General features: G+C 41.7%; 1 protein-coding gene across 14 annotated transcripts in view; it reads left to right on the top strand.

Annotated features, from left to right (window-relative positions):
• The window catches only part of sipa1l1 (signal-induced proliferation-associated 1 like 1), a 349286-nt gene that overhangs the window by 302004 nt on the left and 23984 nt on the right, over window positions 1–23298 (top strand). For 12 of the 14 annotated variants that reach the window (XM_080203040.1, XM_080203046.1, XM_080203047.1 and 9 more), the window contains 3 exons: window positions 1420–1650; window positions 2881–2919; window positions 18230–18392. In XM_080203040.1, the coding sequence (XP_080059166.1) occupies window positions 1420–1650; window positions 2881–2919; window positions 18230–18392 (433 nt within the window). The remainder of the gene's footprint in view (window positions 1–1419; window positions 1651–2880; window positions 2920–18229; window positions 18393–23298) is intronic. The other 2 variants (XM_080203052.1, XM_080203051.1) reach the window with 1 other exon arrangement.

The following is a 23298-nucleotide window of genomic DNA, read 5'->3' as shown; positions in this document are numbered from 1 at the left end:
TGTAATCCATTAAACTGCTGCAAGAAGTACATAGACTACCAAGAGAGCAATATTTGAAAAGTTTCAAATAAAATAGAAGCTGCTTCCCTTTGACTGTTAGCATTCTACTGTATCTGATATCCTGTTCTGGCAGCCAGATGGTAGTAGGTTTAAGATCATGATGCTGGAATGTCAATTATAATACTGCAGAATACATTGAACATGCATCTTGATGTCAGGGTGTTCTGAGCACACAATGCCGGGTGTTTTTCACAAATGTTTTTGGTGACGTTCAGCTGTATGTGTGTATCATTTACGTTATAATGGTTATCTATTCCGTGGAAACATATTGCTTTGAGTATGTCAGTGTGACTTGAATGTGTTTCCAGAATTCGAACTTGAAAAGAGATTTTTTTTACATGTGCCTAAGCCCCAGTATCAGAAAGTTAGCATCGTTGCCAGAAATCAACCTTCTTTATGATCCCCTGTCGCTAGATTAATAATCTTCAGGATAGTTTTGGTGACAGTGATTTTTTTTCCAAAGAAAATGTGTTATTTATATAGCCTGCACCAAGTTCCACTTATCCATCATCCCTGTCTTTGCTGGCCTAGGTTGTTTCTGATTCCATCCTCCCACCAACCCCTCAGAAGTAATTAATCATTTCATATCACTTTATAACTTGCCCCTTCCTATCTACTCCACCCAAATGTTGCAAGAACTTTCCAGTCCTTTGATTCTGGCCTCTTCTGAATCACTTTCCCATCCTAATGCCCCCACACTTTCTCTACCCCATTGTAGGTGCTATACCATCAGGCACCTCAGCCACAAACTCTGGAATTCTGTTTCTACACTCCTCTGCATCTCCATCTTTTTTTTACAACCCTCCTTAGTCACTGCTTTGACCAAGTGATATATTTTTCTCTGGAAAGACCTGTAGTGGTGCAGTCGTTTGTATGTTGCAAAAGAAAACATGCTTTTTTTTTTAAACACCAGTAGAAATCTAAAGGTCTGATGAGCAAATAGAATCTTCCCTAGGTCCTACAGCATTTAACTAGACTGTTTGAGGAAGAATTATTGGTCATTTGAAGATGATCAGTTTGATCTTTTGCCCATCCATCCAAACAAATCTGTAGAGAAAATGGAAGAGACATTTCCCCTGCTTTCTCCCAATACCTTCCACTTTTATCTTCACATCATGCAGATCTTTTAGGTGCTATATTAATGACAAGCCAGCAAAGATAAAAATGATCAGTAATTATGCAATGCAGTTCACTTTGCATAATTTATAAAATCAATTGTTGTTTAACAAGAAGATTATTATGGTCTGAAGTTGATATTTCAGTCTTTTGCCAAATGTTGTTGCACCAAACCAATGAAATGCAAGTTCTTAATTGATTTAACCTGCATACTCTTTGTAATATATTTCATTTTCCCTCTAGTACTCTGAGTTCAAGACATTCCATAAGTCCAGTAGTCTTCACACGTAGTAAGAGTTCACCTCATGACGAGATGCGTCCAACTCCTTCGCCGCAGCCTTCACACCACTCTTCCTCGGCATCTGGACCCAGGACGTTTTACCCCCGTCAGGGAGCTACCAGCAAATACCTTATAGGCTGGAAAAAGCCAGAAGGGACTACCATTAACTCAGTTGGATTTGTGGATACAAGAAAGTAAGATCCTAAGTCTTCCGCTCACTCCCTGAAGTGTTCATTTCTTTCTCTTAACCCATAGTGTATAAACAGGTTAAACTTTATATAAAGCACAAGTCTAACAGGTATTGGAATCTCTCTCCCCATCCTTACCCTAGCACAGTATAACGGGTAATGTCATCTACCTCTCTTCTGCTAATCTTCTGAAAAATAAATTCTGGTATTGACAAAGAGGCAGCATGGTTAGTTCAGCTGAGTGCATGTGAACAGTTAGGGTTAAACTTAAAGGCTGGAACTGTACCATCTCTCCACCCAGAATTGGAGTGGGCGACAGCAGAAACCTCCATTGACCTTGGGTGTGAATTTCCAGTCTCGCCCAGGCAAGTCCATAAAATCCTGCCCTATGATTCTGTAAAACTTGTGGTATAAATTCAACCATGCATGCCTGAAAATGGAGCTCTGTGTATTGTGTACTTGTAAGTATTTTGCACCAATAGTTTGAAACTAATTATAGGATCCAACTTTCAAGAGAAAGGGGTTAGTGTTTTTAATCATGTTTTATTTTAATTGTTGATTGCTTTCTATGAAGACTTTGCTGGTGTATTTTCCCCTTTGCAGTCTTCCTTATTTTTCATAGTAACCTTGAAATAGTGCTTTTTTTTGCCAGTCCTAGTGTCTTGAGATGCATCTTGTTTAGTTTATCTTAACTGAAGAGTTTCAAGATGGAAGCTTTCTTGCAACAAGGTAAAATTAGGTAGACAATTGAGTATCTGCTGTAGACGGGCACATTTTTTTTGAATGCTACTAGGGTGAAAATTAAGGAAAAAGATGCTTGCTCCTTGCAATTTCTTTCTGCTTTAGGTTTCCCTCTGTGTTGTCACAGTGATGCAGTGAAATCCAACCAAAGTCCAAAGCTGCCTTTTATACAGATAAACAGAATTTCTGCTCTGTGCAGTGCCTGCACCTGCATTGTTTTTTGGCAGTACTAGTAGATTGCGCTACCACATACCAGACAGCTTCCAGACAGCCTTTTCATGTTAACAGTTGCCCTGATGGATGAGGAGTAGACAAGATTGCTGTACTTCAGTTAAGGTCTGGCAGAATCTGCCACTTTTTATTATGTTTGTTAATGCAACACTCTTTCCAGTTAGTAGATTGCAGTTTTAACACAGTGCATATAAATATTGCTGGTTTCAAGAATTCCCTTAGCATTCAGATTTTTTTTATTTTATTGCTTTTTCTTTTAAAAAGGAGATTTCCTACAACCTTTTACCTCTGGTGGAATGTCAGGTAGTTGAATGATTTCTTTCAAGAAATTGTATATTCTCAATTCTCGCAAGTTTTTGTGGTGCCAAAAAGTGTTTGCTGGTCTTTTGAGACATTTGTGTGATTATACTTGATGTGTTGATTGTACTGTAACCAATTTGATGCATGGGCTTTTATGGTGTGAGTTGTTAATGGCATGAAGGCATTTGACTTGACGGCTGGGTACTACTCAAAATTGGTGTAAATAAGGGTGCCTTGGAAACCATCAATATCTAACTAGCTAGCTACACTCAACTCAAAAGTATTCTGCCATTTTTTTATTATCATGTTTCTTTCTCTCTCACTTTCTCTCTCTCTCTCTCTCACACACACACACACACACACACACACACACACACACAATCGCATGTGCCATCTCCATACCTTTCTTTATATGTCTAATGGCGCCCCTGCAATGGATGCAGCCATGCATCCATAAATGTTATCTCTTTTTAAGAGCTGGTGATAAGGTTTAAAGTTTATTTATTAATGTCACAAGTAGGCTTACATTAACACTGCAATGAAATTACTTTGATGGGTAATTGATTTTAAAAACAAGGGTTTGTTTTAATATTCAGAAACAAACAGATTAGGCAAGTGTCAATGCATTGGTGTTCCCAAAATGAGCCGTGATTTCCTCATGCCTCAACCTGCCTTCCCTCCAAAAGCTGCTGACTGACTCTCCAATGTACGTCTGTCAATTGATACTGGAGTTCAAACCTGAGTCTCCTGGTCATATTTAAAGCACTATAGCATTGCTGCAACTGAATGTTATAATCAGTCTTTTCAATATTAGCTAACAAAACTAGCCATGGGCATTTGGTCACTTTTACTATTATATCATGGAGCATCAGAGCATTTTGCAATCATCCAACGCCTTTTGGCATCAGTAGAGGCTAGTGTTCTTGCCAAAGTATTGGCCCACTATTGTGTGGATATGATGGAGCTCAGTAAAGACCAAGTTACAGAAGTTGGAGCTGAATCCACCTGGCAACATTACAAATCTGACAAACACTTGACGTCACGGGGTGGGTTTTATGATCCGTAATGAACAAGTGTTATGCAGAGTTATGCATAATTACTGAAGCTAATAGACATGATCAATTTCAAAAGAATGAAAGGGTCATTGCATTATCTATGACCAGTGATGTTGTGAAAAAGAAGCCGTTCTATTTTGCCACTGTTTCTGAAATTTTACAAGTAGATAAATTGAAGTTTCCACAATAAGTTTATCATGTGGCATTGAAAACAGCTACAGGTTTATTTTGCTCAGCAAATGTCTCCAATAAAAACGCTCTGTGCAACACACAACCTTTCAGCAACTTGAGAGTTTTTGACGTCTTGATTGCAGCAAGAGAAATGGTTGCCCCTGTTATCGCGTGTGTTCCTGAAACTGCATGCTATCTAGTAACAGTGCCCAGAGCCAATCCCAAGTCTGCAGCCATACTGTACATCATGCTGCCGGGCTTGGACATGAGAGTGAGAAAGAAGAGGAGGTTATGGGAATGGGAAGCCTCGGCGCACACAGATTATTCAGACTTCACTGTTCATACAAGTGCTGTACATATATTTGTGGCTGAGTTTGCTGCTCTTGAGTAACGGTGCTTTTTGCCTTCCTTATCATGATGTGTAAATATCTAATCCACACTGTCAGCATACTCCTTACCATTATTGTGCAACATGGTGAAGGAATGTGAAACATAATTTTAGAGCAAATACACCCTTCATGTGTCTGGTTACTATTGGAATCCCCTTTCTAGTAACTAGTGTGTCAGCCTAATTTATATACAATTATCTAAATACCTTGTACATTCTTAATCAGATTTAAGCCCTTAATTATTGTTTTTATTATGTTTTAATTGAAATTTTTTGACTTTAGCAATAGTCACCACTTTCAGGAGTGGAGCAGTGAAAATTGAGAAACATGTTATTACGTTTTGAGGGAGAAATTTGGCAGTTTTCTGACCTTCTGTCTCCTTAACGCTCTGGTAAAGTACTGAGAGAATGCTGCACTGTCAGAGGTGTACTGACTTTCAAATGAGACGGTAAACCAAGGCATACTCGTGGACGTAAAAGATCCCGTGGCTTTATTATGGTGAATGGCATGAAAGTCATCCTTAATGTATAAGCAAGTGTTTATCCATCAATTGACATCACAAAAACAGACTATCTAGTTATTATCAAATTGATATTTGAGGAGTGTGCAAATTGGCTGCCGCATTCTGTGTATTAACCAGTGAATCCAGTTGAAAAGCTCTTCGTTGACTATAAAAATACAGTGGTAGAGGAAGGCATTATATTGATGGAACATTATTTCTTGATTTTTCTTAACTTCAGTGCAACATTGCTATTAGCAAAGATTACAACATATCAGCCTTATTAATTACATGAGCATGATATTTACATAATGCACGGCACTGTCGGGTATTTGCTTGCCCAAGTATTTTCAAAATATGAGAAAGAGATTTAGCAACACCGCCTGAAACATGTTCCATCAAATCACTGTGCAGAAAGTGGTGATAGGCGCGCATTCAGGTATACAAACTTGCTGTATGCTGTCAGTGTGCAAGTATGTGTGATTTTTGTGTGTTGGTAATTAACCACTTTAATTTTGAAATGAGTTCCATGCATAGTTTGTGTCTTTTAGTAGAGGAAAAGAAGGCCTCCTCCAGCAAGTAAGGGATCAGTTCATTTGTGCTATTTTAAAAAGGAAATTTTAATATACAGTGCATTTATTCACCTTTATTCATTTCTCCCTTTTAGTATTTGAATGTCTGTAGGGGTGCAAGTCAGGTATTCATCCATTTGTAAAGGTTCGCACTTGACGTTGATAGCTGATTGGGTTTTATATATTTTATTGGAAACCTGCATCACCTCCATTTATGAATATGCTGTAAAACTTGTGTTCCCACATTGTGGTTAGGTATCTGATTGTGTCTGACTTCCTGTGCTTTGCATACCTAGTGGGAGGTGCAGGCTAGTAGATGATAGGTGGCATTCCACAGAGGAAAATCAAGATTGCTAGTCACGCTACATGAAGCTAGCAAGTCATCGGTATTCATTATTGGTGAGGAAGTGGCAAAGAGGAAACCTTGGAGGGATCTCTTGGATAGTGTAGCTTTTGGGTATAAAAGCAAAACATGCTGAAAATGTTCAGCAGACCAGATAGCAGCTGTGGAGAGAAACAGAGTTAATGTTTTGGGTCAATGACCTTTCAATAGCGCAGAAGGAAGACAATCTATCTAGAAGGTAGAATTCTGTCATCTTTGTGTTCTGATGAAAGATCGTCAGCCTGAAATGTTTCTCTCAACAAATGTTGCCTGACTTGCTGAATGTATCCTGTTTTTTACATTGCTGTGATTGTGGGTTGGATAAAATAAATAAATTGCTCACACATGAAGAATGATGCTTGGAATTATGTGCTAGAGTTCAATGTGGGCAAGTGTGAAATCAATCACTTTGGACCCAAGAACGATACTTTCTAAATAGAAGCCCTACAGTACTGAAGGAGGCCATTCAGCCCATTGCACTGACAACAATCCCATCCTATCCCCATGACCCCACGTATTTACCCTGCTGTTCCCCTGAAACTAGTGCCAATTTAGCATGGCCAATCAACCTAACCCACAAATCATTAGACTGTGGGAGGAAACCAGAGCACCCAGAAGATAGCAAGAATCCATGAACTGTGGAGGTGAAGTCGGAAGACTCGTGGTCGGTTCAAAAATCAGAAATCACTTAATGGCAGATAAGAAGAAAAAAATAAAAAAACCTCTGGTAATCATAGATTCCTTCTGCACTGTAGATTCTATTCAGCCCATCAATCTGCACTGATGATCCCAAGATGTGGAAATGCCAGCATTGGACTGGGGTAAACACAGTAAAAAACCTGGTGTTGTGAGACTTCTTACTGAGCCCATCCAGACCCTATCTCCACAACCCCCACATATTTACCCTGACACTAAAGGGCAATTTAGCATAACCAGTCGACCTAACCGCTCATCTTTGAGTCTGCAAGGAAATCGGAGCACCCCGAGGAAACTCATGCAGGCACAGGGAGAAACTGCAAACTTCAGCTACCCGAGGCCAAAATTGAACCTGAGGCCCAAGTGCTAAGAGAAGGCAGTGCTAACCACTGTTCCAACGTGCCGCCCCTAATCAATGTGGAGAATGTGGGCATTGATCCCCTTTCATGCTAAGCAAGCACTCTACCATCTAAACTAATTCCCCCTACTTGATGTTGGCCTTTATATGAAGAGTTCTGTTACAATGAAACTCTGGTTAGACATCACTTAAAGTACTTGGTTCACTTCTGATACCACACTTCAGGAAGGATAAATTGGCGAGAGAGCAACATTGATTCACCAGAAAGAAACCAAAGCTAAAAGGGTAAAATTATGAGGAAAGATTGCACAGACTAGTTGTGTATTACCTCGCATAAAGAAGATTAAGGATAACAATTAAACTGAAAATTAAAGATTTAATAGGATAGATAAAACAAAATGATTTCCTCTGCTGAAAGAGTCCAAAACCAGGAGGCATAACTGTAAAAGTTGATGCCAGGCCATTCAGGGGTGATGTTAAGAAACAGTTCTTCATGCAAAGGGTAGTTGAAATGTGGAACAAAGAGTCAGGAATACTCCATAGTCATTTAACAATGACAGCAGGACCCAATGCAGAAGACACACCCCCATTTTTGACTGGTCCAATTTATGCTGGATGAGGAAAGGGGTTGAACATGATTCACACAGAAGGGAAAACTGAACTCAGAAGGCCCGTCAGTTCTGAGTTCAAACAGACTCCATTTTGCTTGTTGAAGGGGCCTTAATCCACAGTATGAGAGTCAGAAATTGATGCCACATATGTAAATATTCTTGAAGAGTGGATAGAATCTGTATAACTGTCATGATCTGAAGTTTTTTAAATGCCCCAATTAAAAAATAAACAGACTCCAGCTGTCAGCAAAATCTTTTTTTAAATGTTCTGTTTTATTGACAGGCATAGGTTCAGGAAAGAAATGTAATGCCCAATCGTGCAGTTTCAATGGAATCTTTGACATTTCCCCCAAGGGCTATCATTACATCATTATGAATGTTTGGCTGAGTTTTAGAAGCTGAATTTATCTCAGCAGGGCATTGAGTTCACTATGATTGACAATTGTAAAGAGTCCATTAAAGGATTAGTTGTCTTAAATGTAGAGTCTGAATGGGAGTTTGTTTCCATAAGGGATCAACCACTTAAGATTTAAAAGCTTTGGATGGGTTCTATGAATGGGAATGTTTTCAATATCAAATATGTAGAAGCAAGAGCTGTTTCAGATTGTTGGAAGTGATTTTTTTCATTGCCACGTAGCTCATTGAGATCTTCCCATGGTGGATACTGGTGAGTAACTATATAGATGGCATGGAGGCAATGAGGGACCAAGGTTGTAGATAGGGTTGAGGGGTTGGCATGGATAAGAGCTGAAGGGTCGAACACTGTATAAAACAACTGGGACCAAGTCCCAGAAAACACAAGTGTGCCTTCTAACCAGCCCAGCTTGTCATTTGGCCCATCCCCTGGCTATCTACGCACAGCTTCTGGGGTCAGTGACTTGAACTCCACATCGATAGCCAAAATCTAACCAAACTCTCTCTCTCTCACTCCCCACCCCATCCCAAAAAATGCTGTTAATACCAGATCAATTGAACATTTCAAATCTAGAATATGTGGACTGTAAACCAGGGTATTAAGGGTTAGGAACTAGGGTGGGTAAATGGAGTTAAACTATGCATCATACTTGGTCCAGTTGAATGGTGGAGGAGGCTTGTTGTCATAAATGGCTTACTCCTGTTCCTCTGTTCCTGCTGGAAAGCTATTGGTGTATGTTTATAATGTGTGGGCATCATGAGGAAAGAATATCATCATTTTGGAGAAAGTGCAAAAGAAAGTTAGTGATTTACCTGACAAGTTATTGAAATAGGGAATTGTGTGGTCTTGGTGTCTATACTAAACTCCAGAGTAAGAACGTTCTTGCTGAGGAACAACCTTATTGGCAAGAAGGAAAATCACTAATTTAGAATTCAAATGAACAAGATTTATTGAACAGCAAAGATTGGTAATTAACGTTCCACTAGTTGGCAGGGCACAATACATCAATATAACAAGTCATTCCGTGGATCCGAAGACTTCTAAGATTTTTCTCCTTTTTTTGGTTCCGTAAACCTCGTTTCTTGTTTTGTGACATCCTTAGAGATTTTAACTTAGTCAATTTAATTCTGACATATCTATGCACCCAAGTCTTCTATCTCCAGTTTCCAAGGCCACCTTAACAGTTGAAGCTGCATATTTCACAACAATCTCCAACCTGTGAGAATGATCTTGGCCACTTAAAGGCTTTTTACAGCAGTCCCTAACCCATGACAAATACCCAATTATCTGTCAACTAGCAACACCCTGTGCAAGTGCTGATTTCCTGGCAAGTGCTCTTCTCTACTGACAAATGCCCCCACCCCACCCCAGCATGGAAAGTAGAGGAACAAGCAGGTAATTACAGGCCACGGGACCTAACATCAGTGGCGGGGAAATTATTGCAAAAAAATTTGAAGAGAAAATTAATCTCCAGTGGGAGAGGAAAGGATTAATTGTGGATAGTCAGCAGGGTTTTGTCAGAGAGATTGTGCCCATAAATTTGATTGAATTTTTTGAGGGATTAACTGTTGTGTAGAGGAGGACAGTGCAGTTGATGAAGTCTCTGTAGACTTCAGTGAGGCTTTTGACGGGGTCCTGCATTGGAGACTCGTCAAGAAGATAAGAGCCCATGGGATCTGGAGCAAATTAAATTCAAAATTGGCTTGGTGACGAGGTAGTCGAAGGTTGTTTTTGTGACTCAAGCCTGTGTCCATTTGTGTACCGAAAGGTTCGGTGCTAGGTCTCTTGCTGTTTGAAGTGTATGTTAATGATCTAAATGTGAAAGTAAGAACTCTGATCAGTAAGTTTTGCGGAACATACAAAAATTGGTGTTGTGGTACATAGCGAGGCAGAAAGCCTTAGATTACAGAGTGATACTGACAGGCTGGTCAGATGGGCAGAACAGTGGCAAATGAAATTTAACCCAGAAAAGTGTAAGGTGATGCATTTTGGAAAGACTAACAAGGCAAAAATACTCAATGAACAATAGGGGGGCTAGGAAGTACAGAAGACGAGCAATCTTTGGGTGCATGTCCATAGGTCCCTGAAGGCAGCAGGATGGATAGACAAGGTGATTAAGGAGGCATATGGAATATGTGCATATATTAGCCAAGGCATAGAATATAAGAGCAGGTAACTTATGATTGAATTGTGTAAAATGCTCGTTAGGCCACATCTGGAGTACTGTGTACAGTTCTGGTCGCCACATTATAGGAAGGATGTGATTGCAATAGAGAGGGCGCACAGGAGATTCCTTAGAGCAGAGAAGGCTGAGGGGATATATTGAAGGTGTATAAAATCTTGAGGGACATAGGGCAGATAAGAATGAACTTCCCCTTCATAGAGAGGTCAATAGCCAGCAGGTATAGATTTAATGTAAGGAGTGGGAGATTTAGAGGGGATTTGAGGAAAAGCATTTTCACTGAGGATGGTGTTAATCTGTAACTCACTGCATGAATGGGTGCTAGAGGTGGGAACCTCAACATTTAAGAAGCATTTAGATGAGCACTTGAAATGCCACAACATACAAGGCCACAGATCAAGTGTTAGAAAATGGGATTAGAATAGATAGGTACTTGATGTGAAAAGGGCCTCTCTTTGTTCTGTAAAACTCTGACTCTGAATGCTATCCTCTGACAAATTGAAAGATGATAGTGACCTATTTTTACACCCTTTTAGCAGGTAGTTTTGAAACATTTAGCCTAAGTATATGCACCTGCGTCAACCCAAGTAACTGCTAACTATAATGTGTGTATCCAGACAGGAGACTGTGGAACATCTAGTTTCAGATCACTTCATTGAAGCAATCAACTTCACTGACTTGGCCTCCCTTCTAACTGCTAACTTTGACTTATATTTTTCGATGGATACTGGAACGCCAGTTGGTTTGACCACCTGGCTGACTATAACTTCAGGTTTCTCTTAAAGCCCCATTACAGTACTTAAAGATGCTAACTTTAAAACTTCTTAACATATCCAAAAATTTAAGGATAATTCCAATAATACATACAAATTAAGATTTTTCATCACAAAGTTTTCTTTACAATATTGTTTGATAACTTTGAAACTGAAGTCTGACAGTAGGAATCTTCCCTGTTGGTTAAAGTTTGGGTGGAGATAACACAATGTTGAAATTAAAGTACCTATATTTAAGACTTTAAAAGCTGATTGGAGTAATGAGAAAAGGATTTTAAAATTCAAATCTGAAGTAAATCAGTAAAACTTTAGATGCTGACTAAAGTATTGTACATTTCTGGGACTTTTATTTTTTAAACACTTGACCACTTAAAGCCAATTAAATCCCATTTAGGCAGCTTTAGATGTGTATTGCTCATTATTCATAATTGAGATCATTGCACGTTTCCTAACATGGTCAGAGACACAAAGCCATGTTTAAGAGTCTATAAAATAGACAACTACAATATTTCTCTCACACTGCCTTGCTTGCCCAACAAATTGTGGATTGCCTTGCCCATTGCCATCTCAGTAGCACTTTCTGATTCATTCTTGTTTCAGTGCATGTGCTACAGAAACTCTCATTCATTTGAGACTTGACTGTTACAATGCACAGGTGTTCCTCTTCCCAAAATATCCCTTCGGTAAACATGAGGTCATCTAATTCCCTGCTGTCCATGTTCTTTCTTGCACCCTCTTCACATATCACCTCAAGATTGAGAAAAAGATGTCATATGCAGTGGTCCTGTCCAGTGGTTACTTTGTACTGTTACCCATGAGGACAAGGAGTGAGGCTTGCAGGGAGGACAGCCACAATACAAACCAAGTTACTATGTATTAGAAGGTTGTTTAAGACGGGAATGAACAGAATCAAAATGTCGCAGTAACAGAGGTCTCTGTAATTTAGGGGGATAATTAGTGTCCTCTACAGCCAAGAGTGAGAACCTCAAAGGGTGTGGTGCCAAAATGAGGATACATCTTGGTGGTTGTCAATGAACTTGGAAAAGTGATGGGAAATTCAGTTGTTGTGGTGTATGTTGGAATAAGTTGGTTGAAATGTCTATGCAGCAATGCACAGTGTCCTTAAATAAACAGGAGGTGCTCCCCTACCGTTGCTGTTGACCCCTGCCCTGCAATTCCCATTCTGCCCTCACTCACCTTTGGCCTCAGGCCCCTTGTTCGTCCTGGGAATTTGATGGGTGTATTGCCAGCACCTGCTGCCGGTGGCACTCCCGCTCTCTGGCAGCTCTGAGGACAAGATTTCCACGAGGCACTCAACATGGCAGACTTTCCCCAGTGGAGGTGATATGGAACTCTCACCAGCTGGTGGGTATGACCCTCATTGTCTGCATTAAATTCCACCTATAGAATAATCATCATGGGGTATTTCAACAATAACTGGAAATAAGAGTTAGGTAAAAGGGATAATACAATTGAGTAGCTGCAACACATACAGGACTGCTTTCTAACCTAATATGTAAAAAGCATAATGAGGGAGTTTTCACTAATGGATCAAGTAATGTAGTGAACCAGAGCAATTAAGAGAAGCAAATGACATCTATGTAATAGTGGCCATAAAATAACAAACTTTTAAGATGATAACAGAGAAGGACATAGTATGATAAAAATTAGATTCAGAGATGAGAAAAGCTGATTTTCAGGAGCTGATAAAATAAAATGGGCAACAATATTGGCAAATCTCAGTGCTGAACAGTGTTTAAAAAGGTGTTCAACAGAATGGAGGAAAATCTATGTTCTCCTAAAACAGAAGAATAAGCAAAACAATAAGAGACTCAATGAATAAAGAAATAAGAGAACAACAGTTAGAAAAGCGACATACGTTCAGTACATAGATAGCCGAGGAGTGCAAGATGAGAGAGTGTACAAAATGGTCAGAAGTGAAGTCAAAGTAACAATTATGAATACAATGATAAACTATGACATAAAGGAACATAAAACATTAAGCAATAGATAGGAATAATAGAAAAATGGCAGAAATATTTAATGGGGAGACAGAATAGACGGACATGAACAGTGATTGATGAAATGAGTGGTGGGCAGCACGGTGGCAGTGGTTAGCACCGTTGCCTCACAGCACCAGGGACCTGGGTTCAATTCCTGGCTTGGGTTACTGCCTGTGTAGAACCTGCATGTTCTCCCTGTGGCTATATGGGTTTCCTCCGAGTGTTCCAGTTTCCTCCCACAATCTGAAAGACGTGCTGGTTAAGTGCATTGACCCAAACAGGCGTCAAGAGCGTGGCAGCTAGGGGAATTTCACAGTAATTCCATTGCAGTGCTAATGTCAGCCTTACTTGTGACTAATAAATAAACTTTGAACTTTTGGTGAGATTTGCATTAAAATTTTAAGAAAGGGAAGGATGTATTGAATAAACAAAATCTGAGAGGTTAAACTTCCTGGTCCAGATGGATTGCATCCCTGTATTCCCTGAAGGAACCTGGGAAAGAGAAAGAGAGACATTAAGAACATAAGAAATAGGAGCAGGAGTAGGCCATCTAGCCCTTCGAGCCTGCCCCGCCATTCAATAAGATCATGGCTGATCTGTCGTGGCTCAGTTCCACTTTCCCGCCCTCTCCCCATAACCCTTAATCCCCTCTCTTATCAAGAACCCATCAACCCGCTTCTTAAAAATATTTAGCGAGGCAGCCTCCACCACTTCAACGGGCAGAGAATTCCAGAGATTCACCACCCTTTGAGTGAAGAAGTTCCTCCTCAACTCCGTTCTAAACCGCCTCCCCTTTATCTTGAGGCTGTGCCCCCTAGTCCTACTGTCTTTTTTGAGCGGGAAGAGTCTCTCCACCTCTATCCTATCCATCCCATTCATCATCTTATACGTCTCAATGAGATCTCCCCTCATTCTTCTAAACTCTACATTACTACACATTTAATTATTTATTATAAAAAAATTCCATGCTAGCAGACTGGTGGATAGCTAATGTAACTCCTATATTTAAGAAGGGGTTCAAGATATGTCCAGGTTATTAAATAATATTCATTTAACATCAGTGTGGGAAAAACATCTTGACATCTAGAAATGAGAACTAGATTAATGAATTTTCAGCGTGGAATTCAAATTGGCACATCTTATTTGACCAACCTTAATGTTTTAAGGATATAACGGGGTGGATGGTGCAATAGATATGGCTTATCTAGATTTTCAAAGGCCTTTGATGTGGCACCCTATAATAGACTGATGAATAAGGTCAGAGAATGTGGAGTTGAGGGACAATCAGCATGGATTGCTGGCTAGTCAAGACAAAACAGACAGTGAAGTAAGAGTGGCAGAAAGTGATGTTCCACAAAGATTTGTGATGGAACCAGTGTTGTTCACCATATACGTGAACAATTTGGACTTCTTGTTGTGGGCAAGAGCATAACTAGGTGATGGCAACCCAGGATAGTCGCTAAGTAGTCCAGTGAGGCAGTTGGAAGAAATTTCTTCACTCAATGGGAAGATGTGGAACTTGCTACCACAGTGAATTGTTGAAGCGAATTGTGAGATGCATTTCAGGAAAAGCTAGACAAGCATTTGAAGGGATAGGGTGTTATGATGGTAGGTTTAATGAGGTGGGTATGCCGGCGTTGGACTGGCGTAAACACAGTAAAAAGTCTGACAACACCAGATTTTAGTCCAACCTATTTATTTGATAATATACTCACAAGCTTTCGAGGGGACTGCCTCTTCGTCAGGTGAATGGCATTATATGTCAGAGAATGGCATTATATTATCAAATAAATAGGTTGGACTAAAACCTGGTGTTGTCAGACTTTTTACTAGGTTTAATGAGCACAGAACAGGCAGAAGCTCAAGTGGAGCATAAACCAGCATGGATAGGCTAGGCTGAAGAGTTGTTTCTGTACCATTATCTTATGTAATCCTGTGCTTGCAGACCTACACCAGTTCCTGGTTAAGCAACACCCTAATTTTAAAGTTCTCGTCCTTATTTTGAAATCCTCCTGTGGTCTTCCCCCTCACTAAGTTTGTAATCTTTCCAGCCCCACATTCCTCCAATTCTGCCCCCTTGTGCATTCTCGATTTTAATTGCTTCGCTATTGCTGACTGTCTTTTCAGCTGCTTTAGGCCCTAAGTCCTTGAATTCCCTCGTAAACAACTTTGTCTCTCCATGTCTCTTTCCTACTCCAGGATGCTTTTTAAAATTGCCTCTTTGACCAAGGTTTTGGCCATCCATCCTAATATCTCCTGATGTGGTTTGGTGCCAGATTTGCTCCATAAGACTTCTTTGAACTGCCTTGGATATTATTATGTTTAAAGCATTGGTTAAATAGAATTTGTTTTTGTTAACTCTTTAAGGGCACACACCCTACTGATTCAATTCCATTTTCTCTACTGATCTTTAGCAACTGCAACCATGTAACTTACCAGCACGCAGAGCATTGTTAAATTTTCCAATCCTTACCCATCCTCATTCGGGTATTAACTTGCATCTGATGTTGAATGGAAGAATTCCAGCTCTCACTTTAATCCTGTCTGGCTCATCGTCTCCACAGTTCTGTGAAGCTGGCTAGTTGGAGAGCTCACCTTGAACAAGGAAATGCCACAGTTGTTTAGATATATTCCTAGTGGGTTGATCATCTGATACTTGATCATGTGATACTAACCTGCTGCTTTACCATATAAAGGTTGTTTCCTCTGTAATAGCAGACCTTAACTACCTATGAGCTGATTAGTAAAAAATAATTACACACTGTCAGAGATGAAAAGGTTATTGAGAAATTCCCCAAGTGCCAGATGAATGGTTCTTTAATCTCTCTTCCTCCCATCACCCCCCCAGTCCCCACCTCCAGTCTCTCAGCTACCAACCCCAAGAGTTTGATTCTCTAATCAACCAGTCCTAATCAATCAATATTAGGCTCCCTAATTCCACTCCCCCGCTCATCCAAACCAGTCCTGAAAGGCCTTTTAATTTTGCACCTGCCACCCCCTCCTTTGTGCTTCCAGCTCTGTGACTTGGGCGCTCTCAACCCACCTTTCCAATCACGTCACCCAGACTAGCCCTGAGTGTTACGTTCTCTAATTTCCACTTCTTGTTTCCTAGAACTTCAATAGCAAAATAACAGGAGAAAAAACACTCGTCTTCAAATGTTTCATCGACATGATTTTACCTTACAGTTTGACTCCAGAGATGTGTGGGTTAGGTTGATTGGCCACGATAAATTGCCCCCAAGTGTCAGGGGGTTATGAGGTTAAATATGGGGGGGGGGTTACGCAGATAAGGCCTGGATAGGATTATTGTCGGTGCAGGCTTGATGGGCCAAATGGCCTCCTACTGTAGAACATAGAACAGTACAGCACAGTGTAGGCCCTTCGGCCCTCGATGTTGTGCTGAGCTATGTCTGAACCCAAGATCAAGCTATCCCACTCCCTATCATTCTGGTGTGTTCCATGTGCCCGCACTTATGTACTGTACCGTAGGGATTTTATGACTGCAGCTATAGGAAAAGAAGTTGAAAATTCAGCATGCATATAGCTACTCGATGGGAACTTGACTGCTTATGGTGGTCAATTGTGCTTCAGTGCAGCTAATTGACCGGAGTAACCCTGCACCACCTCAATGCACTGCAGGCACTTGCCTCAATAATTAGTCCAGTCTTGCCCTAGCCTTTGTATTTACCCATGCAAACCGGTAATGCTTTTAGTCCTTCATACCAGCCTGCTGTGCTTGCACCATTAACCACTTTCACAACAGCTTCACGTTACTTTGAGTCCGTAATAACCCAACTCTTCCTCATCTATCACCACGTTATTGCTGACTCTGCCTGGCTGCATTAAATTAGAATTTTGCTGTATATAGAATCATAAAATAGTTTCAACAGAGAACAAGGCCCAGTTGTGTCTATGTGGGGGTTACACATGACTCTTGTCAAAGGCAACTTGGCTAGTCCCACTTAGCTACCTTTTCTCTATGGCCCTGTAAATCCTTTCTCTTCAAGTAATTATTCAATTCCCTTTTGAAAGCCACGACTGAACCTGCCGCCACCACTGTCTCAGACAGTGCTTTCCGGATCCTAGCCACTCGCGTGTAAAATAGTTTTTCATGATGTCCCCTCTGGTTCTTGATCCCACAACCATCTGCCGCCTTTGCTCCATCCGTGTGCACTAAATCAAACCTGCAAAGGGCTGAACTCCACACCCACATGTCAAACTCTGCATCCTCTCATTAGTGCATTGATACCTATCATCGACTTACTTCCCTGTCTCCTCCCAGGTTGTATACAGTAGTGCCTGGGAGGTCAATCCTCAAACCAGTTGCCTGCAGGTTAAACACTTGAGTGATGATTAGGAACTATATGAATTGTACATACCCACTTCCACTGAAGATGCTGAATAGCACATGATGGCAGGTTTCTGGATAGTCAGGGACTGAGAAAAGGAACTCAGTTTTTCTGATTCAGCACTGGAGATTCTGGAGGAGGTGCACATGCAGAGGAAGGAGGGAGGGGGAGACACGATCTTGTCCTGCACCTTGCAGCACCTGTTGCTCTACCCAGCCTTAGTCGTCTTGCTCCAGATGGAGAATGCTAACCAGAGGCCCAAGACAAACACGCCCGCCTTTCTCTTGGTGGCTTATATAAAGTGGCCAATAAGAGAGAATAGCTTAGCACTTATTTTTTTTTTAAAGGTGGTATTCTCGAGAATTTCCAATATGAATGTTGGCAGTGTCCCAAAATGTTTCCCCATTTGTTTTGAAATTCATCTTTAAATCTCCCGTAACCCATGAATGGTGGAACCGTGGTGTACCTTCTCGTGCTACTCCATTCTCAGCAACAACTTGTTTTCTCCATTTCACCCAGTTTTGTTAAGAAAGAGTTAGACAGCTGCCATCTACTGAAATGCTGTGCAATCTCTTCAATGAATGCCAGCAATCATGACAATCCTCTCTTTGGTTATTAAGAGTGTGTGCCCAAACTGCTTTAACCAAGATGGTATTTTGTGCTTATCTTCCATTGCTGCTCTCAATCCCAAATTGATCACCCTCTTTAGCTGGAGAAATAAGTCCCAATGAACATGAACCAACTACATCCCAGTAATTTTATTTTTGTATGTATGTGCCTGCATTAGACATAGTAAGTTACACATTCAGCCCTTTATTTTGCAATGGATTGTAGTTGACCATTTATTCTCTTTACTAGGCGCCACCACAGCGACGTTTGCGAAATCACACAGACAAAGCTGCGAGGTTCAGTTCGAGACCTGAGGTCTCCTAAGAGGTCATCAAAGTCAACAATTGAAGAAGACTTGAAAAAGCTAATTAACCTTGATAGTCCTCCCCCAGACATTGGAAAAGATGGGAAGGTATGCAAATTCTGAATGATGCTGTTTGTGTGGATGGCGGACCTGATTTAAAATTTCTCAGATGTGGTCATGGCCATACTATTTTTGTTCATAATCTCCTCCATCCTCATTCAAAATACTCTGACTTGCTACCAATTTCAAATTTCTCTTGTCATTAATTTGGAAGAGTCATTGACTTCATTATCAAGCATTGTGTCAACTTAAAACCTTCAAATCTTGTTAGAACACTATTGCCTTTCCTTTTCAAGGGGAAACTTGCATTCTCAGGTCAATAAAATATATGGTACAAGAAATCAGACCAGGACCTTCCATTTGATGGGACAGAAACTAAAGTTTTGCTTTTTCAGCTAAGTTATACAAAATTATTTCTTGTCCCATGTGTAATGCCATCTGGTGACTTTGAGGCTTGCTGGAAAGGCTTCCTGTATAGCAATCTCCTTTCTCGTGCACAAATGCAGTGCCTGGTAATCGCTTCCAGCATTTCCTAGGAGCTCGTAAAATAGGTTTTCGACAATGGTATGACAATCCTCACGTCTGTGTTGACCTTTCTCTGTGAAAAGCTGCGTGGGGTGATGTCTGCTTTTGCAGTGTTCCCATCTAGTTTGTTGTATTCAACTCTCAAGGGGAAGGAAGCACAAGTGTTTTTGCCAAAAGCATAGAACACAATGCACACAGGCACCTTGACTGATTGAACCAATTCATGTTTGTTGCAGCAAGGAACAAGTATTCATAACAAAATTGGTGATTTCTTTTCCCCAAGTGAAAAATGTCTGCTGTTTTATTTTCTCTACTTTCTTCACCCTGTGTCAGCGTGAAGTGCACTCAGATTCAGTAAAGCACAGTGGATTGCAAGATAATGCTCCCATTTCTCAGCTTCAATGACAAGCCTTCAATGCCTCAACTAAAGAGCAAAAGTTTGAATGTTTTCATTCCCCCGGACCAGTTCTCTTCCACGAGCCTAAGTGAGCAAGATTGATGGTTATTGCTCATTTAGGGTTGGTTTGGAACTCTGAGCATGTTGCTATGAAGATCCCTGTTGGGACAGTCCATTGCTGAAAATCTGTAGCCAACAAATTTTGACGTGCTCAGTCTGGTCTGATTTTGAAATCTGGTACTACAAGGTCAAAACACTGTGTGCTTAATTTGGTGAGCCTCACAGGCACCAATTTTTTTATCCAAAGGAAATGCATTATTTAATATTTGTAGAAATTTAAATAGAATTGTTTCCATCATATAATTGTCCTGTAAACGATGTATCTTTCCCTTTGTCTTCCCTTTAGTACACAATGTGTATGTGCAAGTATATCCCATTGATGCTTTGGATTCAATGACTTTGCATTCCTAGCTCCAGTTTAATGTATTGAGATTAAACTATCTATTACAGTCAAGTTTCCTGTGAAGGCTTCATCACGGTTGACTCAGTGATGGATTATCAGAAATAATTTGATTTTTTTATATAGCACCTTGTGACTTTTTATATAGCACCTCGGGAAATGCCACGGTGCTTTCCAAATAATTAATTACTATTGGTGATGTAGTCACTGTTGGTATGTAGGTGAACATGTCAGCCAGTTGTCTGTGCAACAAGGTGCCGCACAGTAAATAGGGGTAGCTGAGAAAAGAATCCCCTCCCTGCTCTATTGCCAATGATGCAAGTGGTCGTTAATATCCACCTAAACAGGCAGACCTGGCATCAGTTTGATTTGCATTTGGCTTCAACAATGTATTAAATATTGACCTACATATGTTTGTTTTTCTCCTTTCTCTCCCCCACTCTGTGTCTGTCTGTCTGTCTCACTCTCCCCCTCACACTCGCCCCCTCACACTCGCCCCCTCACACTCGCCCCCTCACACTCGCCCCCTCACACTCGCCCCCTCACACTCGCCCCCTCACACTCGCCCGCTCGCTCTCTCACTCACATACACACACACACTTTCTTTGTCTTTTACTTTTTCTTATCGTTTACCTTTCTCACTCTCTCTTTCTTTTTCTTTCTCTCTCTCTCCCTCTCACACACTTGCTGCACTTTTTCCCCCTCTTTTGGTCACTTGCACAAGCTCTCACTAGTTCTCATTCATTGTGTTGTTTTTTCCTCTTACCTTTGGTTTGCGCTCCCTAGATCTGTCTTGCACTTGATCACTCCCACGTGCTCGATCTGGCTCATGTGCACTCTGTCACTTGAACATTTCTCTAAATCAGTAACTAGACTCCACAAAGTACTTAATAGAAATGTGGGTGCCGGCGACGTAGGCAAAGTGCGGACTGAGGATCTGGGGAGGGAGTATGAGAAGCTGGGAATGGAATTAAAAAGTAGAACCGACAAGGTGGTCGTCTCTGGGCTACTGCCTGAACTGAGTGCAGACGGGCGTAGGGTTGACAGGATAAAGGAAGTGAATGGGTGGCTCAGGGATTGGTGTGGGAGGAATGGGTTCGAATTTATGGGGCATTGGCACCAGTATTGGGGTAGGTGGGACTTGTTCGCGCGGGATGGGGTTGGTCTGAACCGTGCTGGGACCAGAGTGTTGGCGAATCGAGTAAAGAGGACTGTAGACAGGGCTTTAAACTAATTGGGGGGGGGAGGGTGCGAGGGTAGGTGACGCTACGAGGTCTAAAGTTAAGGATAGGGTACAGGTAAGGGAAGAGGCCGAGGATGTCCCAAATGGTGGCGTTACGGCAAATAGGGTCCAGGTGAAGGCTGGGATGAAAGCGCTTTATCTGAATGCACGAAGCATTCGGAATAAAGTGGATGAGCTGGTGGCGCAGATCGACACAAATGGATACGATCTGATGGCCATTACAGAGACGTGGCTGCAAGGTGACAGGGACTGGGAGATGAATGTACAGGGCTATCAAGTGTTTAGGAAGGATAGGCAGGAGGAAAGAGGGGGTGGCGTAGCTCTGCTGATTAAGGATAGTATCAAGGTGGTAGCAAGGGATGATATCGGAGCCAAAGAGCAGAACGTGGAATCGTTGTGGGTGGAGATTAGGAACAGCAAAGGGAGGAAGACGCTGGTGGGTGTCGTCTATAGGCCCCCAAATAATGATCTGGAGGTGGGGCGGGCTGTTAACACGCAAATAAGTGCGGCGTGCAGGAATGGGACGGCAGTAGTTATGGGAGATTTCAATCTGCATATTGATTGGTCGACCCATGTTAGACGCAGTGGTCTCGAGGAGTTGTTCTTGGAATGCTGCCGGGATAATTTCCTTGAACAGTGTGTGTTGGAGCCGACGAGGGAGCGAGCTATCTTGGATCTGGTGCTATGTAATGAGGCGGGTAGAATTAGGGACCTTGCGGTGAAGGATCCTCTTGGAGAGAGTGATCATTGCATGGTGGAGTTTCTGTTGCAGATGGAGGAGGAGAAAGTGGGTTCCCGGACACGCGTCCTTTGTTTGAATAGAGGGGAGTATGGTAGGATGAGAGAAGAATTGGCGAATGTGGACTGGGGGAGCGCGTTGGAAGGTAGGTCTGCTGAGGAGCAGTGGAGGATCTTTAAGGAGATCTTTCTTGGTGCTCAGCAGAAATTTATTCCGATGGTCAAAAAGGACAGTAGGAGGAGAGGTAATAAGCCGTGGATAACGAAGGAGGTGAAAGAAAGTGTTAAATTAAAAGCGGAGGAATTTAGAGTAGCTAAGAGCATTGGGCGAGAAGAGGATTGGGAAAGGTTTAAATGTCAACAAAGATTGACAAAGAAGTTGATAAAGGAGGGTAGAAGAAGCTATGAAGCTGGGCTAGCACTTAATATAAAAAAGGATAGCAAGAGTTTTTATAAATATATAAAAAGGAAGAGGCTGGCTAGGGTGAACGTTGGTCCTTTAGAGGATGAGAAAGGGGACCTAGTGGTAGGGGATGGGGATATGGCTAAGGTCTTGAATAACTTTTTTGTTTCTGTCTTCACGGAGGAGGACGTGAATAATTTGCCGGGTGTTAGCGATGGAAAGGCGGTAGGACTGGAGGGTCTTAATGACATTACTGTTACTAGAGAGGCGGTGCTCGACAGACTGGAGGGGCTGATTGTGGACAAGTCCCCAGGACCGGATGGAATGCATCCGAGGGTTCTGAAAGAAATGGCGGAGGTTATAGTGGATGCCTTGGTGGTTATTTTCCAGACGTCGCTGGATTCCGGGGAAGTGCCGGAAGATTGGAAAACGGCTAATGTTACACCGTTGTTTAAGGAGGGTGCCAGGCAAAAGGCGGGGAATTATAGGCCGGTTAGTTTAACGTCTGTGGTAGGTAAAATGTTAGAATCCGTCATTAAGGAGGAAATTGCGAGGCATCTTGAAGGGAATTGCTTGATAGGGCAGACGCAACACGGTTTCATTAAAGGGAAGTCGTGTCTGACAAATTTACTGGAGTTCTATGAGGATGTGTCTAGGGCAGTGGATAGAGGAGAGCCGGTGGATGTGGTCTTTCTGGATTTTCAGAAGGCGTTTGACAAGGTACCTCACAAGAGGTTATTGCAGAAGGTCAGGGGACATGGAGTTGGGGGTAGGGTGTTAGCGTGGATAGAGGATTGGTTGTCAAATAGGAGGCAGAGAGTGGGGGTCAATGGGTGCTATTCGGATTGGCGGTTGGTGACTAGTGGGGTGCCCCAGGGGTCGGTGCTGGGGCCTCAGCTATTTACCATTTATATAGATGATCTGGAGGAGGGAACCGAGTGCAGGGTGTCGAAATTTGCTGATGACACCAAGATTGGGGGAAAGGCAAATTGTGCGGAGGGTGTGGAGAGTCTGCAGAAGGATCTAGATAGGCTGGGCGAATGGGCCAGGAAATGGCAAATGGAATTTAATGTTGGCAAGTGTGAGGTGGTCCACTTTGGTAGGAAGAATGGTAGGAAGGACTATTACTTACGTGGCGAAAAACTGCAGCAGGCGACGGTGCAGAGGGACCTCGGGGTCCTTGTGCAT

This window comes from Carcharhinus amblyrhynchos, chromosome 14 (genome assembly GCF_965287045.1).
Source record: "Carcharhinus amblyrhynchos chromosome 14, sCarAmb.v2.hapA, whole genome shotgun sequence".
In the NCBI taxonomy this organism is placed as follows: Eukaryota; Metazoa; Chordata; class Chondrichthyes; order Carcharhiniformes; family Carcharhinidae; genus Carcharhinus; species Carcharhinus amblyrhynchos.
The sequence above is the reverse complement of the archived record's forward strand: the minus strand, read 5'-3'. Positions and strand labels throughout refer to the sequence as shown.